Source organism: Gorilla gorilla, chromosome 10, assembly GCF_029281585.2.
Source record: "Gorilla gorilla gorilla isolate KB3781 chromosome 10, NHGRI_mGorGor1-v2.1_pri, whole genome shotgun sequence".
Classification (NCBI taxonomy): Eukaryota; Metazoa; Chordata; class Mammalia; order Primates; family Hominidae; genus Gorilla; species Gorilla gorilla.
In genome coordinates, this window is record NC_073234.2 from 147760057 (window position 1) to 147781012 (window position 20956).

Consider the following 20956-nt stretch of genomic DNA (forward strand, 5'->3'; position numbering starts at 1 on the left):
AACCAAGCAGGAGGACTCACACCACCTCAAGTTAAGACTGATTTTAGAACCACAGCCATTGGCAGGGCAACACTGGTGTGAAGCTAGACAAAGAGAAAGATGCATTGAAATAGATAAAGAAGTAAAGTGAAGAAAGAATACTGCTTCGGAAAATGGGGAAATACACAAGCACACACACACACACTCACACACGCACTCACACACACATGCACTCACACATGCACACAAACCCACATGCATTCACACACATGCACACACGCACACAAATCCACATGCACTCACACACATGCACACACACAGGCAGATACACACACACGAACACACACGCACACAAACCCACATGCACTCACACACATGCACGCACATGCACACAAACCCACATGTGGTCACACACACACGCAAACCCACACACACACTCACACTCACACACGCAATCTCACACACAAGCACACTCTCAAACCCATACATGTACTCACACACATGCACTCACACCCATACACACATTCACACACACTCATACCCACACATACACTCACACATGGACACCCACCCCTACACACGCACGCACACACTGAAACACACACGTATGCTCTCTCACACACACACCTTGGCAAGCAACAAACACTTCTCATTCTGGATAAACGAATTTTGATCTGTACCTTCCACTACATACAAAAATTAACCCAGAACGGATCATTGACCTAAATGTAAACCCTAAAACCATCAACTCCCTGGAAGGGAATAGAGGAGAAAGTCTTTGTGACCTTGGCTTAGGCAAAGATTTCTTCAATACGGCAACAAAAGCGTGATCCAAAACAAAACAAAATGGATAAACTGGACTTTATCAAAATAAAAAAACATCTGTTCTTTGAAAGACACTCAGGTAAATAGAAAGCCATGCCGCAGCAGACTGGGAGAAAATATTTTCAAAGCACATATCTGATAAAGGACTTGTATCCAGAAGTAAGACAAAAGTAAGAAAACAAAATGTCCAATGAAAACTGGGGAAAAGATCAGAACAGACACGTCACCACCGAAGACACCCAAGCAGCCATCAAGCACATGCGCAGGTGCCCCCCTCAGCGGCCATCAGGGAGCTGCCACTCGGAGCCACACGGGGGCCGCTGTCTGGCTACCGGAAAGGCTGACGTGCAGCCGACATACAAAAGCGGCGCCGGTGAGGGTCGCGGAGGGGCCGGAACGCCCACATGTGGCGGGTGGGGACGGGAGGTGGCGCAGCCACTTGGAAAACAATCTGGCCATTTGTTGAAACATAAAACGTGTGGATATTTGAGCCTGGAGTTCAAGCCAGGGCTACAGCTAGACATCCAGGACCGTTTGCCTCCATTAGACAGGACTGAAAGACACGGAGGAGGCCAAGGCCTGAGCCCTGGAACCCCAACCTCGGAGCTCCGCAAAGGCACAGAGGGTGGGCTGTGCAGCCAGGGAGGACCCAGGGCGGCCTCAGCGCCAAGGCAGGGGGAGGCGTCGGGAGGCAGCATCACCTGCCCAACTGTGGCCAAGGAAGATGCTGGCCGAGAATTTGCTCTGGGCTTGGTGACGGGAGGCCTCGGCGAGTGTGATTTCCACGCGTGGCGGGTCCCATGCCCCCCGCAGGAGAAGAGCAAGCAGAGCCAGTGGCTGCGAGCTTTTCCGAAGAGCGGGACCGCCAGGCGGAGCAGAGGAAGGGGCAGGAGGTCAGCAACGTCCTCCGGGCAGGAGCCACGGAGTCCCATTTGCGTCTGGTACTGCTGGAAAAAGCAAGAGATGGTGGAGGGGCGTCGGGGAGGAGCCCGTGCCAGTCCCGAGCCCAGGGCGGGGTGGCCTTTGCCCGGGGCAGGTGCTGCTCCGAGCAGGAGGGTGGGGCATAGGAAGCTGGGCCCATGGTCAGACATGGTTTCAGCTCAAATACCAGAAGTGACTGTGAAGAAAGCAGGAATTTGGCTCCATGGATTCGGGGCCGAGGGCGGAATCGTGAAGTAGATGCCGCTGGGAACGCGTACCTGGGGCAGGTCTCAGACGCGTGGGGCCGGATCCCGGTGGGGTGGCACGTGGCGCCTGCTGGGACCCTGTCCTGGCCGCTCACTTTCCCGTGTCTAACCAGGTATGCAGGCCTGGCCTTTGCCTGCAGCACACACAGGCGAGGGAGATGGGCGCACGGGATCGGCCAGTTTCCCAGATAACTTAGGCCCAGCCTGTTTTACAAACAGCTTTGAGGCCTGAACTGCACAGACGGACCCTCTCACTGAGGGCATCCCCAGGTGACTTCGGTCTCCAGCTCTGTCTCAGGAGCCACGCTCTGGAAGAAACTCTTCAAAGAAAACTGCTCCTGAGACTGCTCTTGTTTAGTTATTCCAACAAGAACGAGTCCCATTTAGGGCCGAGAAATGAAACAGGGTCACACCTATTATAGGATATAGTGCTGAACAGACATCTTTTGTAAAACAGTCCATTGACTGTGGCCAAGACAATTGTAAAATATGGAATCAGTAAACACTGAGCTTGGCAACAGTGAGCACCTCTGATCCTGGGTGTGAGAAACAGAAGTTGTCATAGAGGGGAGCGGGGCTGAGAATCAAGCCAAACCCCATGTCTCCCTGAAATACAATCACCAGGAACCTCCTCCAGAAGGCAAAGGCAGGCACAGAATCCTGCAGGCTTCACGGAGCCCTGCCCAGGGGCAAACCAGAGAGCTGGGGCCTGGAGTACCCAGCAGGTGATTCCACCTCTGTGCCCTGCCAGGTGCCACCTGGAGATAAAACCCCAGGGACAGGAGCCCCTGGGAACAGCTGGCTTCACGCGTTAGCTCTTGCGTACATAATTGTTCTGAGTCTACGACTGTAATCAATAGGAACTCAATTTGACTTTAATTGACTTCAATTCTTTCTTTAAGAAGAAATGGATCGGATGTGTCTGAGGTCCCAGGTGGAGCTGTCGGCCGTCATCTCCCGGCCAGAGCCCGACCACACAGCCACAGCCACAGCCACGACACCCTGCAAGGGATGCCAGGAAATGTGGTCTTCACTCCGGCTGGAGCCCAGATACATTTCAGAATTCTATCAGGGAGGAAGAGCGGGAGGAAAGATAAGAGGGAGATGACGGCCAGTCATTGCCACACACAGGGAGGAAGGGGAGTGGGAGAGGAGACAGGAGGCAGAGATTCAGAGAGAGGAAGGAGGAGATGGAGCAGAGAGGGGGAGAAAGGAGGGAAGGAGGAGACAGGGGCAGAGAGAACGAGACAACAGCAGCACAGTCCTTAAAAATCAAGCAGAGGGGAGAGCAGGTGCCTCAGCTGCCGCCGTCCGCTGCTTCTCCATGACAGACGCTGCGCCCGTCACTCTGTGCCAGTCCCCCATGCGCCCTTCAGTGCCGTGTGTGTTACTGTGGCAGCAGCGGCCACACGTTCTCAGCAGGGCAGTCACACGTGAACAGACTGTGTGTGTCTCTGAGCCTTGGGGACACGTTTGCCAGCCGACGAAACTCCAGTCACCCGTCACTGCCAGGGCTCGAGGGTGGGGGTAGGAGGAGACAGGAGAGAGGAGAACGCTGTCACGCCCCGCCCGGCCCCCACCCGTCACTCTGCCTCCGCCGCTCCCACCCGCACACCTGTACATCTGCCTTCTTGTGTGTTTCTTCCAGGTTTCTTTATCCCATTTTGAACCAATTTTATCACACCATAAAATTAAGAGATTGTCCTCTTTAAAACAATGAAGCCAGGACAGATCCACGAAGCCTCCCTCCGACACCCACCCTCAGGCCCCGCCCTGTCCCCCGAGGTGACGCCGACGTGGGTGTGACAAGTGTCCCTCCAGGTCTGCCCACAAAACACTGGCCTGGCGCTGTGCCCTGCTTTTTAGACACAAACGGCGTTGGGGCAGTTGTGGCCTCGTGCCTTGCCGTGATGCTCCGGCATGGGGTCTGTAAAGGGACCCTGCCGAAGGCTGTTTCAGGTTCAGGCTTGGCTGAGGTCCCAAGTCAACAGGGCCAGCGATGGCCAGGGCCCCAAGGCGAGCATGGCCCCGCACAGAACACGCAGGGAGGCTCCCACGCGGGGGAGGCCGTGGCTGCCAGGAGAGCCCGTCCCCCGTGCGCCCTTCAGTGCTGTGTGTGTTACTGTGGCAGGAGCCACGTGGGGCCACACGTGTTCTCAGCAGGGCGGTCACACGTGAACTGTGTGTGTCTCTGACCCTTGGGGACACGTTTGCCAGCTGACCAAACTCCAGTCACTGGCCACTGCCAGGGCCAGAGGCTGCGCTCGAGGGCGGGGGGAGAAGGAGACAGGAGAGAGGAGAACGCCGTCACGCCCCGCCCGGCTCCCCCAACTCAGAGCAGCCCCAGAGCCGTCGGGGGACGCACCGTGGGGACGGATGCACGGCGGGGACCCCTCTGTGGGCCACGCCTGCTCATCACGGGACCCAGGCTTCTGTTACGAGCGAGCAGAACCCTGTGGACCTGGCCCAGGTCTCGAGAGGATCCAGGGAAGCGCCCCCTCAACAGGACAGAGTGGGCAGTGGTGCGGGGCCCCCTCAACAGGACAGAGTGGGCAGTGGTGCGGGGCCCCCTCAACAGGACAGAGTGGGCAATGGTGCGGGGCCCCCTCAACAGGACAGAGTGGGCAATGGTGCGGGGCCCCCTCAACAGGACAGAGTGGGCAGTGGTGCGGGGCCCCCTCAACAGGACAGAGTGGGCAGTGGTGCGGGGCCCCCTCAACAGGACAGAGTGGGCAGTGGTGCGGGGCCCCCTCAACAGGACAGAGTGGGCAGTGGTGCGGGGCCCCCTCAACAGGACAGAGTGGGCAGTGGTGCGGGGCCCCCTCAACAGGACAGAGTGGGCAGTGGTGCGGGGCCCCCTCAACAGGACAGAGTGGGCAGTGGTGCGGGGCACCCTCAACAGGACAGAGTGGGCAGTGGTGCAGGGCAGGACGGGGTCGGGGCAGGTGCTCCTTGGCATTCTGACGGTGGCTCCACACAGGCCCTCCACGATGCCCCTGAAGCAAACTTGTGCAGAAGAAAATATCACAGCGCCACCACCCCACTGCCGGGTGCTTAAATTAGTTCCCGGCTTCCCGTGACACCCAGCAGCCGTGGAAGTGCCTGGGCAGGTTGCTTGCACATTCCTTCTGGACTTTCCTGTGTTTTCCGCAGGAGAATGCTCTTACTTCATGCCATTAATGTGCACCTAACACCTGACCCTCATCACAAACCTTTGTAGACAAACTGCTGTTTAAATTGGAAATAATGGAACACATACACCTCATTTTTCACCCAGCACTACTTAGCATAAAATAATTTCTTTTGCCCATAATACAGTACCCTTCTCAATTAACAAACTGTCTTTACTTTTTAAAGGGATATTTATCAAACATACATCAAATATGACGATGAATGAAGCAATACAAAGCCTGTGCCCAACGCTCAGTCTAGGAAAGTGGGTGATCACCCCGGCGTCCACCCTCCCTCCACTTCGAAGGCTGCCGTCTCTGGACCTCGTGTGCATCTGGGCTGGGCCTTCCCCATGGCTCTGCGCCACGCCTTCCCATCCCCAGCCACGCCCGGCTCGCCTTTGAGCTCGACGCCATGGCCACTGTCTCCCGCACACGGGCCTTAGGGCCCCACTCCTCCTCCGGACATTGAGTTCCTGAGATTCCACCTGAGTGGCTGTGAGCACTGTGGTCATTCTCGCTGCCAGGCTGTGTCTGTTCTATGAAATCACAGTTCCACTCTGCTGGTGGGGGCAGCAGTGGCTTCCGGACTCTCCTTCTTTCTTTCTTCTTTATTTTTGAGACAGAGTCCTACTCTGTTGCCCAGGCCGGAGTGCAGTGGCACAAACTCAGCTCACTGCAACCGCCACCTCCCGGGTTCAAGCAATTCTCCTGCCTCACCCTTCCGAGTAGCTGGGATTACAGGTGCGTGCCACCACGCCCGGCTAATTTTTGTATTTTCAGTAGAGACGGGGTTTCACCATGTTGGCCAGGCTGGTCTCATGCGATGCGCCCACCTCGGCCTGGGGCTCCTGTTCTTGCTCAGGGCCGCTGCTGCTGGCTGCCTCCTGGTTTCCAGCTGTGCCCGAATCAGCTTGCCCCACTTCAATGGTGGCAAGGTGCCCTTCCTGGGGGCGGGCAGCCCAGGACCCACAGCCGGGACCCTGTAGGCTCCAGCAGCTCTGTGTGAGGAGCCCTGGCCCCTGGCCCTGTGCTGGAGGCAGCGTCCTCCCCACTCCGATGTCACTGAGGAAACAAATGCAAACCGTTCAGCAGTGGCCCCCGAATAACTCAGCCTGAGTGGAACCCGAGGGTTCTTTGCAGGACTTAAGTGGCGCCGTTTCTGTCAGACAGAAAATAAACTAAGTTTATGGTATTTGGAAAGCATCAGAGTTCAGCAAGATCACGGTACTCGGGGCCACTTGAGAGCTGCAGTGATTGAGGGCTGGGCAGAGGCGACGCAGCTGGGGATAGGCCAGGAATGTCGGCCCCATCCAGGGAGCACAGGGCGCCCCTCCCAGGGCCTCGGGGCTCGGAGGAAATTCAACCCTGTCAAGCTTGGAGGCCTTCGGCGCATTTAACCGTTGAAGGAAGACCCACCGTGGTGGGCTCCAACCAGCATTTTCACATTCACAGTGAGGCCAGCTCGCTCCTGCTCCCACCAGCCCATCGCAGGTCAGAGAAAAGCCAGATGCCCTGTTCCACATCTCTCTCACACTTCTCCGCTCTTCACAACAGGCAGCCTGGCCAGCCCCTTCTCACCTCCCTGGGCACTGCGGCTGCACCCCCAGGCCTGGCAAGGTCACGGTGACCTCCACACCAGCCCATGCAATTCCAGGCTTCCCATCGCCCCTGAGAAGGTCAAAGCCCCAGGTTGCTCGGCCAGGCCGCTCCCTCCACCATCCCCTCTTGGTTCCCTTTGGCTCACTCACCTGCGGCCCGGCCCCTGGCTCTGTGGCCTGCACTCCAGGCCTGCTCCTGCCCCAGGGCCTTTGCGCTCCCCACCCCCACCTGGATGGCCACACACGCCCTCACCCTTCAAGAGGCTCATCCCGTGCTCAATGTAAAATCCCACCAGAGCCCTGGCCTCCAGCCTGCTGCTCTGCCTCTCTCGCCCCCACCCCCGGCTTGCTCTTTGCACCCCTGCCCTGCTCTCCTGCTGGCCGGGGCTCCTGGGGCAGGGGTTCTGGGTGTGGGTTTGCTGTTTCACCGCCTCATCTCGGGACCCAGAACTGCAGACGCACACAGGGCTCCATGTGTGGCCTTTATGGAGCTAGAATTCATTGCACTCAGCAGAGGGGAAGGCAGGTGATGAGCGGGCGTCATCCAAAGCCTCAGAGCTGTGGGTGAGTCTCCAAATGGTTTTGTTTGAACGTAACATTAAAAGTCTAAGTTGTGGCTTGGGCTGAATTAGAAGCTACAGCACCACACACACACGCACACATGAGCAGACACCACACACACGCACACATGCACATATGCCACACACAAGAACATACCCCACACACACGCACACATGCACAGACACCACACATCTATGAACATACCACGTGCACACAGGATACACCACACACACGCACACATGTGCACACTCCCCCCGTGGGCTCCTGGCAGCAGGGGCTGTTCCCATCACTCAGGTGCTTGCCCCTGCTGGGGAACCGTCCAGTTGTCACCAACTCACTTCTAAGCCATGTATCGGGGCTTCCCAGCCTCAGCCCCAGACTGCACGCTCAGCCTCTCCGTGTCCAGCCCGGCATGCAGGGCATGACGTGTGACAGGGCTCAGCCCCTCCATGTCCCTTCTTTCCCCCGTGTCCAGGCTGTCCTTGCCAGGCAGTGGACTTTCGGTCTTGCTCTGCTCAGCCCCTTCCCTCCTCCTCCCTGTAAAACATGGGGCTCACCCCGGCAGGAACTCCCTAAGTAGCTGGTTGGAGTTCCAGCCCTGGATGAAGGGGAGGGCACAGGACCAGGCTGAGCCAATCAGCATGGCAATAGGCTCGGGGAGAGACGCACAGCCCAATCAGAGCCAGGAGAGGTTGGCTGGGCTCCGGGAGACAGGACGTGAGGCTGGAGTGGCTGCAGCCTCTTGCAGACAGTGGAGGCTCAGGCTAAGCCAGCAAGACCAAGAGGAGCATGGAGAGCTGGCAAGACGCTGGCCTGATGATATCGCCTGAGCCGTGAATCCTCCTGGCCAATGCCAGGGCTTCCTCAGGCTTCGTCATTGCAGGAAAACTTCCCTCCCTCCCTCCTTCTCTGTCTCTCTCCCCACTGCCTCTCTTTCTAGCTTGAGCCAATTTGAGATGGATTTTCTGTCACTTGCTGTTGAAGGAGTCCTGGTCCAGCCCAGGTGGATTTCGTGCAAATGAAACCCACATTATTCAAGTCTGTGTGGAAGTGATCGTCTGCGATCGGCGCGTGCCCTTCGCCTTGTGAACAGGAGCCATGGGTGACACGAGCGCCTCGGCTGGGCCGCCGGGGTCCGTCTGAGGTCCATCTGTCTCCAGGTGTGCGCTGGGTCTGTGGGCGAGATGCTGTGTGTGCATGTGCGTGTGCCCAGGTGTGTGTGTGGGAGCTGGATCCCAGGCCACCCGCACAGCAGGAGAAGGGGGAGCTGGATCCCAGGCCTGAGAAGGCTCTTTCTGCTTAGAGAGTCCAGGGCTGCCTGGCATCGAGCGGGCTCTGCCCTGCAGGTCCCAGTGAATCCACATTGCAGCAGGAAGCCACAGGGCGGGAACCTCAGCTTTCCGGTTGGCTTCCACGAACCAAGGACAAGCTTGCTTAAAGTTGTGCCCGGAGAGGCCGGGAGAGCTGCTTCAAAGGCAAAGACCACCCAGTGGGAGTGCGTTCTCCTGGTGCTCACCCAAGGGTCCCACTCCCCCTGAGACATTTCCTTCCCAGGGCACAGACCCCAGGCCTGGACGGAGCCGGGCACGTGTGAAACGGGAAGATGTCAGCTGGGGAACCGGCCGCAGCTCCCAACCTTGATGAGGAAAGAAACCTGGTAGCTGTCCCTGCAGAAAAGCCACATGGCTCACCACATATCTCCACGATGGTGCCTGGCTTCTCCCATCCTCACCATCCACGTCTACTCCCTTCCCATCACAGACCCGAGACGCAGGAGGCTTTAGACAGAGCAGCTTCATGAGGAATCTGGACTGGGCTGAGGTACCTGCTCCCAGCTCCTCAAAGTGCCATCCAGTAAATCTGCATCTATTAGAGCTGACAGCCAGGCTGCTCAGGCTTAAACAATTAATATGCATGAGGAGTCCGCAAACACAGAGCAGGGGCATGTTACTGTGCTGGGATGTAGGACGGCTTCTCGGATAAGGTCATTCATTTTTATGATTCTGCTTAATTTGGGTTTGCCAGTCCTCCTTTCATTATCCCATGGGCCAGTCTTAATAATCAAGGCCTACGTTATGTGCTTTGTGGCATAATTAAAGCCACTGCCTAATTAGACAAGCATCTGCCGTCTGACAAAGAGAAATCAGTAATGCAGCTAATGGAGAAAGTGGTGAGGAGTTGGGTTTGAAAGTGGATGGAATCACCTGTTGGTGCCAGAACACACACACACATGCACACACGCACGCACACATGCACACATGTCCACACATGCACACACATCTGTGGACACACACACATGTACATACATCTCACACACACAGATACATGCACACATGTACACACGCAGACATGCGCATGTACAGGCATGCACACACACACACACACACACACTCTCTCCTACATTCTATGTGTGTTTCCGATGACCAGCCCTGTCAGACCAAACCAATCAGCAGTGCAGTTTCTGCCGGGATAGTTGGTCTCTGAGGGGTTAAAGCCATGCAGGGAATCCAAGTCTGAGTTTCGAGTGGGCCGGGCTGAGCTTGCTTTTGTTTACTTCTTTAATCATTCATGGACGCTTGCTGGGGCCTGCAATGGCCAGGCACACCCACCCACGTGGGACAAGACGCAGCTTCCGTGGCTGCTTGCAGGGGATGGAAGACTCCCACAGACGCCTGCTAACATCACATGCCCAAGTGTCACCGTGATGCCACGTCCAGTATGAGCCATTCCTCGCCCATGTCCCTGTCCTTGTTGCATAGCCGGCCTCCAGCGTGTGGCTTCGTGCAGCGACCAGACCGTCGTGTGACTTTCTGCCACGGTTGCTGGGGTTGGCACTGGGGCAGACCTGCTGGGGGGTTCTGGGTTGCAGCTGGAGCGCTGGGACTGGCAAGACGCCTCTCTTCGTGCTGCCCCAGGGCCCGTCCACGTCGACTCCCGGCGTGAAGCGTGTGGGCTGCCTCACAGCCTGGCAGCTCCAGGACTGCTGGGGGCTCCCCCGCGGCCCTGGCTCTGCTGGCAGCACTGGGCCAGAAGCAACTCACCTTCACACAGCCGCCCTGAAGGCACGTAGGTTCCGGAAGGGAACCTTGGGAAATGGGATTCGTGCCATATTCAAGGGAGTCCCAAGCTCCCTCGCCCATTTCACTCCATGAGGATAGGAGGGGACAGATGCTGACAACCTGGCAGAGACCCTGCGCCAGGCCCCACCCCACCGGCACCCTGATCTTGCACTTCCGGCCTCGAGAACGGTGAGAAACTCCTCGTGTTGTTTATAAGCCACCCGGTCAGTGGCGCCCTGACCACGGCCAGCAGCTCTGAGGCCCTCCCCCTGCCCCGGCCCCCTCCCCCTCACTCCCACACCCACCCTCTCTGGTTTTTCTAAACTCCTCCTCCCCATTCTAACCCCTCTTTCTGGCCCCTGCGGGCTCTGGGGAAGCCCTGGGGACAGTAGGCAGGGGCCAGGCTGCTGGGCTCCCCGAGGCCCCCTGGGGGCTGGGAGTGGGGGGTTAAAGCTGTCCAGGGCTTCGCCAGGGAGGGGCTCCGGCAAGACCCTGTTTAAACCTCCTTCCCACCACAGCGGGGGCACCGCGTCGCACTCTCTGGGTATGTCTCAAGGTGTGGATAATGTAGACTTCTGAGTTTAAAAAAATACCAAAAATAAAATAATCAGGCAACAAACATACAAGTTATTTGAGGACTTAAAAACAGCACAGCAGGCTGGAACAGGAGGCCCCTAACCCGATGGTGTCATCTCTACACCCACAGCCCCCGCCCGGGAGGGTCTGAGCCAGGCAGCCTCCCCGGGAGCCGGTGCTGACACGGCCAGAGAAACCATTCCAGACCCGGACCCCACTGTCCCCAACACCTGCGGGCCAGTGACTCAGGGCGGTGGAGAGAGCCAAGAGGAAGTGGAGGCTGAGTTGCCCTCCCCGGGGCTGGGGCCCGCCGTCTGGTTGTGTCTCCAGCCGCTGGTTTAGGGGAATCGGGAGGGCTCACTTAAGCATCCCTTCTCTGCGTGCTCTTCCATCCCGGGACAGAAGACCTGACTGCTGCCAACACCAAAGGGTGTTCCCACGGCACACGCCGCTTGGGCTCGGGCAGGCAGGGACCCCTCCTCGTGCCTTGGGAGCCTGGAGCTGTCGGCCCGGCAGCTGAGGACCACAGGAGGTCAGGGACATGCAAGCTCAGTGCCCGAAGTCACTTCTAGAGTGCGATTCGGTGTCCCTGAAGGTCCCAACTCTGCCCTGACGCATTACAGAAAATGTCGCTGCCCCCTGGTGTGGATGCTGGCCCGCCCCCAGGGAGGCTTCTGCCCCATCACCCAGCCCAGCCCATCCCAACAGGACTCAGCCTCCAGTGGCTACCATCAGACCCCACGGCATGGTGACTGTCACCGCAGAGGGCTAGAGAGGGCCACGTGTGGGACGGCAGGGGCTGACGGGGGGCTCTGCATTCCCCAGTAACCCAGGTTTCTGCTGGGGCTGCTCCCCAGCTGCTCTGCTCCCCAGCTCCCTACAATGCGGATTTATTCTTATTTCCCACAGGGAAGGCCTAACAAGGCTTGACCAATCAGTGAAGGGCATTCCCCAGACTGCTGGCTGTGACTGGGTCCCAGACAAGCACGTGACCCACTATGGGCCAATGAAAGTCGCCTGAGACTTTTGCTTGCATGGTTGCTGGGACGGTCCAAAGTCCTCAGTGGGGACGGCTGGCTGCAGCTGCCAGACTTGGAGCGTGAGGACAGAGCTGGACCGGTTCCTCCCCGGGATCTCCCGTCCCCGAGCCCAGGCTCTGCTCTGCCCAGCCCCATGCTGTCCCCTGTGCGACCGCTGTGGGCTTCCTGCCAGGCTCCTGCGCCCTCCATCTTCTGTTGGGTTCAGTTCTGGGAGGCAGCCCCAGAGCCTGGAGGGTGGAAGGAGTGAGGGGCATCCCCTCTCCCCTCCCCACAGTCTTGGCAGTGGTTTCTTCTCTCCAGAGTTACTGTCCCTACCCCCTGTCCTCTCTCTGCAGCTCCAGCTCTTGCTGGGCGCCTGTGATTCTCACCCCTGTCCCTTCAGGCCGTGGAGAGAAGAACATCCCAGTGAGGTCACTTCCTGGATCCAATTCCAGGATGCCCAGTGTCCGCCGGGTCTCCTAGATTCACCGTGGTCACTGCCTGGATGCCCAGTGTCCGCTGGGTCTCCTGGATCCAATTCCTGGATGCCCAGTGTCCGCCGGGTCTCCTGGATTCACTGTGGTCCCTGCCTGATGCCCAGTGTCCTCCAGGTCTCCTGGATTCACTTCCTGAATGCTCAGTGTCTGCTGGGTCTCCTGGATCCACTTCCTGGATGCCCAGTGTCTGCCAAATCTCCTGAATTCACTTCCTGGATGCCCAGTGTCCACCAGGTCTCCTGGATTCTGCCTGTGTCCACGTGAGGGCACCATCAATTTCCTGCAAGGATCCTAAGACAGTCAAGGTACATCTAACCTGAGAGCAGGCAGGGGCTCGACTATCCCCTAGATCAAGCCATGCCTGAAGCCCCACCTTTCAGTTGCCTGAGTCAACAGATTCCCTTTTTGGGTTGAGCCATTTCTAATTGGATTTTATGTCTTACTGACTGAACTATCAGGATGGCCAGCAGTAAGGGGTTTCTTTTTGGAGGATGAGGGACACAAATGTCTCTTCTCCAAGGTGAGGAGATGCCTGAAGGACAGGAGGCACTCACAGGAGGCCCTGGAGACAGATGTGCCTCACAGGCATTCCTGAGGACCTGCGGCCTGGCGGCACGGAGACTGGGTGAAAACAGAACCTTGTGATCTGCAAGTTCTGCCGCTGCCCTGTCTGTGTCTGTGAAGCAAAGTGTCCAGAAGGGGCCCGCGTGGAAGCTTCTGAGAGTGGTTAGGGGAACAGGGCCCCACGTCCTCCCCAGAGGGCTGGAGATGGAGGCAGGCTGTGCCCCCAGCCCAGAGTAGGGAGGAGGCCGGCAGGTGGCAGCTGTGGAAAGGAGGCGGAGCCCCCCGACTCCTGAGCCAGCAGAGGAAGGAGTGGAACAGAGCCCGCCCCAGAGGGAGACAAGACCCCGGGGAAGAGACCCCTCAGGGTGGCCCCCCAGCCCCTCCCAGGCTCAGCTTTCAGCCTGCACCCCCGTCTGGTCCCTCAGAATGACTGAGGTTTCCACTCTTTTTCTACCAAATCTCTAGACTCCACGTCCCTGCTCTGCCACCTACTCTCTGTGGGATCTGAATAAAGAGACTTAACGTTTCCTGCCTCAGTTTCCCCATGTGTCAAATGGGACAATAAGAGGCTCTGCCTCTAAGCCTTGCTGCAGCCAGCGCCCTGCAGCCAGCCCCCTGCAGCCAGCCCCCTGCAGCCAGCGCCCTGCAGCCAGCCCCCTGCAGCCAGCCCCCTGCAGCCAGCGGTTCTTCAGTGGCCCCAGGGAAAGGCCAGGCACTGTGGAGACGCTTCCCAGCCACACTCGCTGAGCCGTGCCGGGATTGGGTCTCTCCACCCAAGCTCCTTTTAGGAAAGTGGTTCCTGGGAAGATGGATAAGACCCAGCGTCCACCGGGGTCTGCATTCTAAGTGGTATGCTTGTGAGGGCTGTTGCACGTGAACAATTCCCTGTGATCCATTCCGCAGGCACCGGGGAAGCTCCGGGCTGGGCGTGGAGCCTCAGAGACTGTGGGCAGGGCTCGTGAGGGGCAGGCGAGAGGCCAGGAGGCCTCCTTCGCGTTCGAGCTTCTCAGCCACATGTGCAGGGGTGGGCTGGGTGTGGGGTGTATGTGTCACTGGTGTCAAAGCCTCCTCACTTTTTTTGGGAAAGAAATGGGATATAAATACATGTGTAAATATCTATATAAAATTCACATTCTCTAATTCAGGAGGCAGAGAGCTGTGTGCCTTCAAACCAGAGTATCTATAAACTGGGTTTCTATCAGTGAGAGTATAGAGCAAATGCCGGCTCTGTCAAGGTTCATCCGGATGTCGTCTTCTGTGACATAAGAACGAAGCTGGGACTGGCCACTTCTGCCAGACTTTATCTTGGCAGACAGGTTTCCTACAGCGGGGGCCACCTACACCTGGGGGGAGGCAGCAGGATGCTGAACCCTCAAAAGGAGAGCAAGAGCCCCCACTGTGCAGCAAGCCCAGGCCTGGGGGTCCCCGATCCCACAGAAGAGGAATCAGCTCCACTACAGCAAGCCCAGGCCTGGGGGTCCCACATCCCACAGAGGGGGAATCAGCTCCACTACAGCAAGGCCAGGCCTGGGGGTCCCCGATCCCACAGAGGGGGAATCCAATGGGACCCCTGCAGCTCTAAGAACAGAAAACCCAATTCAGATGTGCTTAAACAAAAAATTAAAAATACGTGTATGCATGCATGTGTGCGTGTGTGTGCGTGTGTGCATGCGTGTGCATGTGTGTGCGTGTGCATGTGCATGTGTGTGCGTGTGTGTGCGTGTGCGCGTGTGCATGTGCATGTGCGTGCGCACGTGTGCGTGTGTGCGTGTGTGCATGTGTGTGCGTGTGCGTGTGCATGTGTGTGTGCACGCATGTGCTAATTTATTGCAAAGTCAAGTGGGTCTGTTTTGGGAACAGCTGGATCTAGGTGTTCAGACACTGGCCCCTTCTTGGGTTTTGTGAGGGACCCTGGAAGCTCCATGCTCTCCCCTCTTGATGATAAGGTGGCTGCAGCTTCCCCAGCTCCCAGCCTTGGTTTCATCTTGTGGGAAAAGGCTGCCTGTTTTTTTCTCGATGGCCCGCTGGTAATTCCAGAATTCACTCTGACTGGACTGGCTTAAACCACCTGACCAGCCCTGAGCCAACTCCTAGGTCTGGGGTGACCTTCACCCTCTGACTGGTTTAGACTTGGGTGGCGGGATCTGCAGCTGGGCCGAAATGGATCAGAGCGGGGGGTGTGGACTTCCATCTGGAGCCGGGACAGGACCTCAGGAGGCAAATGACGACCGTCTGTGACACGCAGGACCACATCTGTGCTAGAAAAGCCACCCCTTGATATGGGGCGAGGATGGGACCCGAGAGACCCTCGCCCCGCCCTGCACTGGCTCAGCAGCCGGGTCCAGACTCCCAGGCCTCGGGAAAACAAACCTTGGGGGGACGCAGAGGGTCACACAGGGCTTCACCCCCAGCTCGGATTCAGTCCTGACTCAGAGATGACCCGGCCCCCACGACTGGACCCCACAACGCACAGGGCCCCCGCCTGCCAACAAGACCAAGGTCACGCACAGCGGTGCTGGGATCCTCCAGAGGATTCCACAGGGGACCGAGGGCCTGCAGGGATTCGAAAACCAGTGCCGGACACAGCCTTCCTCCCTTACAGCAAGAGCTAGGAGATAAAACAGGCAGGCCGGGAGAGCAGGGCCCGGGTCGCCCCTTCCTCACGGCTGGAAGCCTCCCAGGTGACGGAAGGAATGATGGGGATGGGGCGGGGTACTTGGAGACCTTCCTCTGTCAGATGGCTCTGATGTTTCCACTGTTGCTGTGAGCAGGAAAGGGTTAACTTGGCAGCTGGCTCCTCCACACCCTGAGCGTCCACATCCGGCCCCTCCTTGCCCTGGAACCTCCTGCCGGAGAGGACAGCCCTGCTCACCTGGCCTTGGCCGCCCCAGCTGGTCTGTGCCATGGTGGGATTCATGGTGGGCACTTGGCCTCACGGCATCAGCCTGACCTCTGGAGGGTGGAGACCAAGGTCAGCCATGTCCACGAGACCAGCCCAGTGAGGACCCTGGACACCGAGGCTCGGGGGGTCCTGGCTGGCCTCGCTTGGCACGTGTTGTCACGCATGGGTGCCAGAGAATCAAGTCCATGGGACCCCCCCAGGAGGGGACACCTGGGAGCTCGCGCCTGGCCTCTCCTGGGCCCTGCCTGGGCATCTCTTCCCTCTGCTGACTTTAACCCATGTCCTCTGCCGTGAGAACCCACAGCAGGGAAAAGCAGCCTGTCTGGGCTCTGTCTGTCCTTCTAGCAAGTTGTGGACCGTCAAGGTGGTCTCGGGGGTCTTCCTGCCACACAGCTGCCTGGAGGCTCACAGCCAAGAATGGTGCTCACTCCAGCAGTGGGGCTAGCCCTGACAGCAAACAGATTTCACCCCTAAATTCAGGACACACAGGACCGTTCAAAAACCACACACACACACGCATGTGCACACATGCACACCCACACATGCATGCACACACATGTACACACGCATGTACACACGCACACATATGCACACACATGCACACACCCACACACATGCACACACGCGCACGTGTACACACGCACACACGTGCACACCCACACATGCGTGTGCACACGTGCACACGGACGCATGTGCACACATGCACACATGCACACACACCCACGCACACACATGCAGGTGCACACGCACACACCCACACCCACGCGCGCACACACACGCACACGCACACAGACACCGTGCACCCTCAGTGCACAGGCTGGCTAACACGCACGAGCCGCTTTCCAAACCGAAGTCATTCCAGCCCCATGCCTGTAGCTGGCGCCACATGAAAACACCACTGTGTTCTTATTTATGGAGCATGTTTCTTTAAACTGGCCTATTTTAAAACTAAATGCATTTTTTATTTGAAAGGGAATCTTCATTTCACCGCTGCAAATGGAAAGCTGGCATCACTTGTGTTAAATCATGGTAACCATGAAAATAAGTAGAATGAAAATAAAATAATGTTGTCACACTCTGGATGTGGCTGAGGTGTCGAAGCCTCCATGCCCAGGCCTCAGCCCTGTTTGTCTAAAGGACTCGGGGAGACCCCCTCCAGGAGGAATCAGAGCCTCGGGAGCTGGGCACGCCTCACTCGTACTGCTGTGCTGTCTAAGGAAGCTTCATCACACCTAGAATCGGTTCCCAGCGCGCATTTGTGGGAAGGGTGTGAAGTGGGCCCCACCTGGCTAGAACAGGGAGCTCCGGGTTCCTGCACCAACCTCCACGCGGCCTGGGGCGCTCCCTGCACCCCCGGACCCTGCGGGCCTGTCCAGCATCTCGCCTCCCTCTGTCCACACACGGGGAACCCCAGAGCAGGTGAGTAAACGCCCGGGGAACCACTGCCTGAGTCACAAAGAATGGAATGGGGCTGAGACACGCCTTTCCTCCTCCCCTCTCTTCCCTGCCAGCCTCCCCATCCCTATCTCAAATGAGCTCCCGGCCCGAGAATCCCGGTGTCAGGGTCCCCTGGCGGGTGGGGCAGGCTGACCACACCAGGAGCTGCAGAGGGGGCTGCCCTCCTGCCTGCCCTCCCTCAGGCAGCTCCAGGAGGAGGCAAGTGTGGCTGAGGCCACCTGCCACCACCCCACGGTGACAACGCGGCCCCACTGGGCGGCCCTGAGCGCCCGGCTTCTGCAGGACAATGCCACCAGGGGCCCTCCCAGGGAGCATCCTGTCGCGGGCTGGGCTCTGCGGACAGAGGCGCAGGAGGGGCTGGCCAAGGCTGCCAGTCGCTCCCAGGCCCAGAGGCCAAGCTCAGCCAAACTTTATCCGAGCAACGATGCCAATTAATCCGGCGCTTGTCGCGGTTACTCCCTCAGGGCAGGTGTGAGGGTCAGAGACCAAGCTCCATCCTGAGTGGCACTGAGGCAAAGCCGTGGCCGCCAGGGCCTGGCTCCTGATTCACCCGCTCTTGCAGCCTGGGGACGACAGGATGGGAGGCGCGCAGGCCACGGATGGAACGGGAATGCCCTTCGCTTCAGACACAAGCGACACCCAGCTCAGCAGTGACTGCAGCCACAGCAGGTGGGACCAGGGCTGGCAGGGCCTGACACAGGGCGCCTGTGCTGTGTGAGCCATGGTGCCTCAGCCCAGCTTCCGCGATCCCCAGATGCAGCTATGGCAGGAGTGCCCCAAGCCTGGGGCTAGGCCCTGGGAAGGATGCCCGCAGCCAAAAGTAGGGGAGGGGGAGAGACACAGAGAGATAGAGAAAGACAGACAGAGATACAGAGAGATTGAGAGAAGGAGAGAGGGAGAGACAGAGAGAGACAGGAGAGACAGAGGAGGAGAGACAGGGAAGACAGAGGAGGCAGGAGGGCCCCACAGGTGGGGGCTCCCGACTGCTCCACTTTCCCACAGCAGACCTTTGCGCGTTTCTCCCAGGAGCCCGCAGCTCGTGGGGGCAGTCCCCGGCCAGCACGGGGGAGCGCTCACTTTCCCAGCCAGCATGGGGGGCGGTCACTTCCCTGGCCACCGTGGGGGCCGCTGACTTTCCCGGCCAGTGTGGGAGGCGGTCACTTCCCCGGTGGGCGTGGGGGGCAGTCACTTCCCCGGCCACTGTGGGGGCCGCTCAACTTCCCCGGCCGGCGTGGGGGGCAGTCACTTCCCTTGCCGGCGTGGGGGGCGGTCACTTCCTCAGCAGGCGTGGGGGGATGGGGGGCAGTCACTCACTCACTTTCTGGGCCGGTAGTCGGGGATGCTCCGATCCAGGGAGATGCGGTCGCTGAGCTGAGCGTTGTAGCCGTACTCCTCATACTTGCCTTCCGCCTCCTGGCCTTCATCACGCAGGGTGGCCGCCAAGCCGCCCTGGCCCAGGCCTCCTGGCCCCTCCACCAGGCCAATGGGCTTGGCGAGGCCTGGGGGAAAGGAAGAGAGGGAGGTCAGGCAGGCCCAGGACACGATGCGTCTGCACCCAGGAGACGCCCCTCCCGCCCCTCTCCCCGACGGCCGCTTCCCCCGGTACAAGCCCAGCAAACTCCCTGCAGATGGCAGGCTGCCAGCTCAGGACATTCCAGAAAGTGCAAGACTGTGCGCAGAGTGAGAGGGCGGTGCCAGGCGGAAGTGGGAGGGATGAATGGGTGGTACATGAGGCGTCGAGGGCAGTGGACTCTGTGTGATGCTGCAATGGTGGATATCTGTTATTATTATGTATTTTTTGATTCAGGGTCTTGCTCTGTCACCCAGGCTGCAGTGCAGTGGCATGACCTCAGCTCACTGCAGCCTGGACCTCCCAGGTTCAAGCAATCCTCCCACCTCAGCCTCCTGAGTAAATGGGTGTGCCTCCACAACCGGCAAATTTTTGTATTTTTAGTGGAGACAGGGTTTCACCGTGTTGGTCAGGCTGGTCTTGAACTCCTGACCTCAAGCGATCCACCTACCTAGGCCTCCCAAAGTGCTGGGATTACAGGCGTGAGTCACTGCACTGGCCAATATTTGTTCTTACGCAATTGTCCAAACGCACAGCAGGTGTGACACCGAGTGAGCTCCCCCCCCACCCCGTGAGCCACGGCCCTCAGTGAGTTGCCTGCATCGGGCAGCGTCGGCTCGACGGTGACACAGTCACACTCACGCACGCCAGCCCCCCGTGAGCCACGGCCCTCAGTGAGTCGCCTGCATCGGGCAGCGTCGGCTCGACGGTGACACAGTCACACTCATGCACGAGACCCCCCGTGAGCCACGGCCCTCAGTGAGTCTCCTGCATCGGGCAGCATTGGCTCATCAACGGTGACACAGTCACACTCACGCACGCCAGCCCCCCGTGAGCCATGGCCCTCAGTGAGTCTCCTGCATCGGGCAGCATTGGCTCATCAACGGTGACACAGTCACACACGTTCACGCCCGGGCGCTGTGCCTGCGGGGCAGAGGATGCGGGAACTCCGCTCAGTCTCTATCAACCCGAAACTGCTCTGATGGTCAGGCCTACTAATGTTAAAAATACTAACTCGAAAATGGCAACGGCTCTAAGCTTAGGTGTTTTAAACGCCATGCCACTGCCACCATCCCCACCAGCCCCTGACACCATCCGCCTGTGTCACTTGAGCTGAACACACATCCACATGCGTGCTGCTACTCTGGGGTAGGAAGAACCGAGCCGTCGACACACGCAGCAGCCGAGACGTGGCTCACACACGTGACGCCAAGCCAAAGAATCAACACAGGAGACCTCATCCCGTGTGGCCGCTGGCATGAGGTTCAAGAACAGACGGAATCACAACCCACCCCATGGCCATCGGGGCAGGACGGGGACCCCGGGGTGGGGCAGTGTCGACTGGAAAGGAGCCGGTGGAACTTCTGGGCTGACAGGGAGGCTCCGCGGCTTGGTCAGGGTGTGTGGAACGGGTGCCCGAGGGGGCCGGGCCAGGGAAAGTTCTAGGTGCTCAGTTGTGCTGGGCAAGCAGACGCGGCTTGGAGATGCTGTTCCCAGGGGGACAGGGGCGAGAGGGGTGTCTCCCCACAAAGATGGCACCATTGGCCGTCTCTGAGCTGGGAGTCTCTGGGGCATCTTGGATTTGGGGGCGGGTGCCTGGGCAATAGTTTTAAGCCAGAAAGAGGCGGCATGGACCCCTGAGGCTGGGCTGCCTTTTGTCAGCTTGCACAGAGAGGTCTCTGGTCCTCGGAGGAAGGCCAGTGGAAACGCAAACTTGGGAAATACCCGATGCTGATGTCCCACAACTGCCCACCTGGGAGGGGCCCTTCTCTCGCGGTGCCAGCTCCTGGAGCCTGGTGGGATCTCTGTAGGATTCCTGCTCTGGGGAGGGAGGGACCGATGCCCTGGGAAGATTCCAGTCTGTGACCCTCCGCCCCCCACAGGGCAGTGAGTGGCTTTCTCCCCTCAGCAGAGCCGAGGCTTTGAGCCTCCTGGAACCTCTGGACTTTCTGGAATATTCCATTTTAAATGAGTAAACAAAGTGTCCA

The 20956-nt window shown here is 58.8% G+C and overlaps 1 protein-coding gene across 1 annotated transcript in view; it reads right to left on the bottom strand.

Moving 5' to 3' along the window:
• Positions 1 to 20956, bottom strand: part of GALNT9 (polypeptide N-acetylgalactosaminyltransferase 9) — a 124922-nt gene that overhangs the window by 66594 nt on the left and 37372 nt on the right. Inside the window, exon 2 of the mRNA XM_055357682.2 lies at positions 18717 to 18897. Within this exon, the coding sequence (XP_055213657.1) occupies positions 18717 to 18897 (181 nt within the window). The remainder of the gene's footprint in view (positions 1 to 18716; positions 18898 to 20956) is intronic.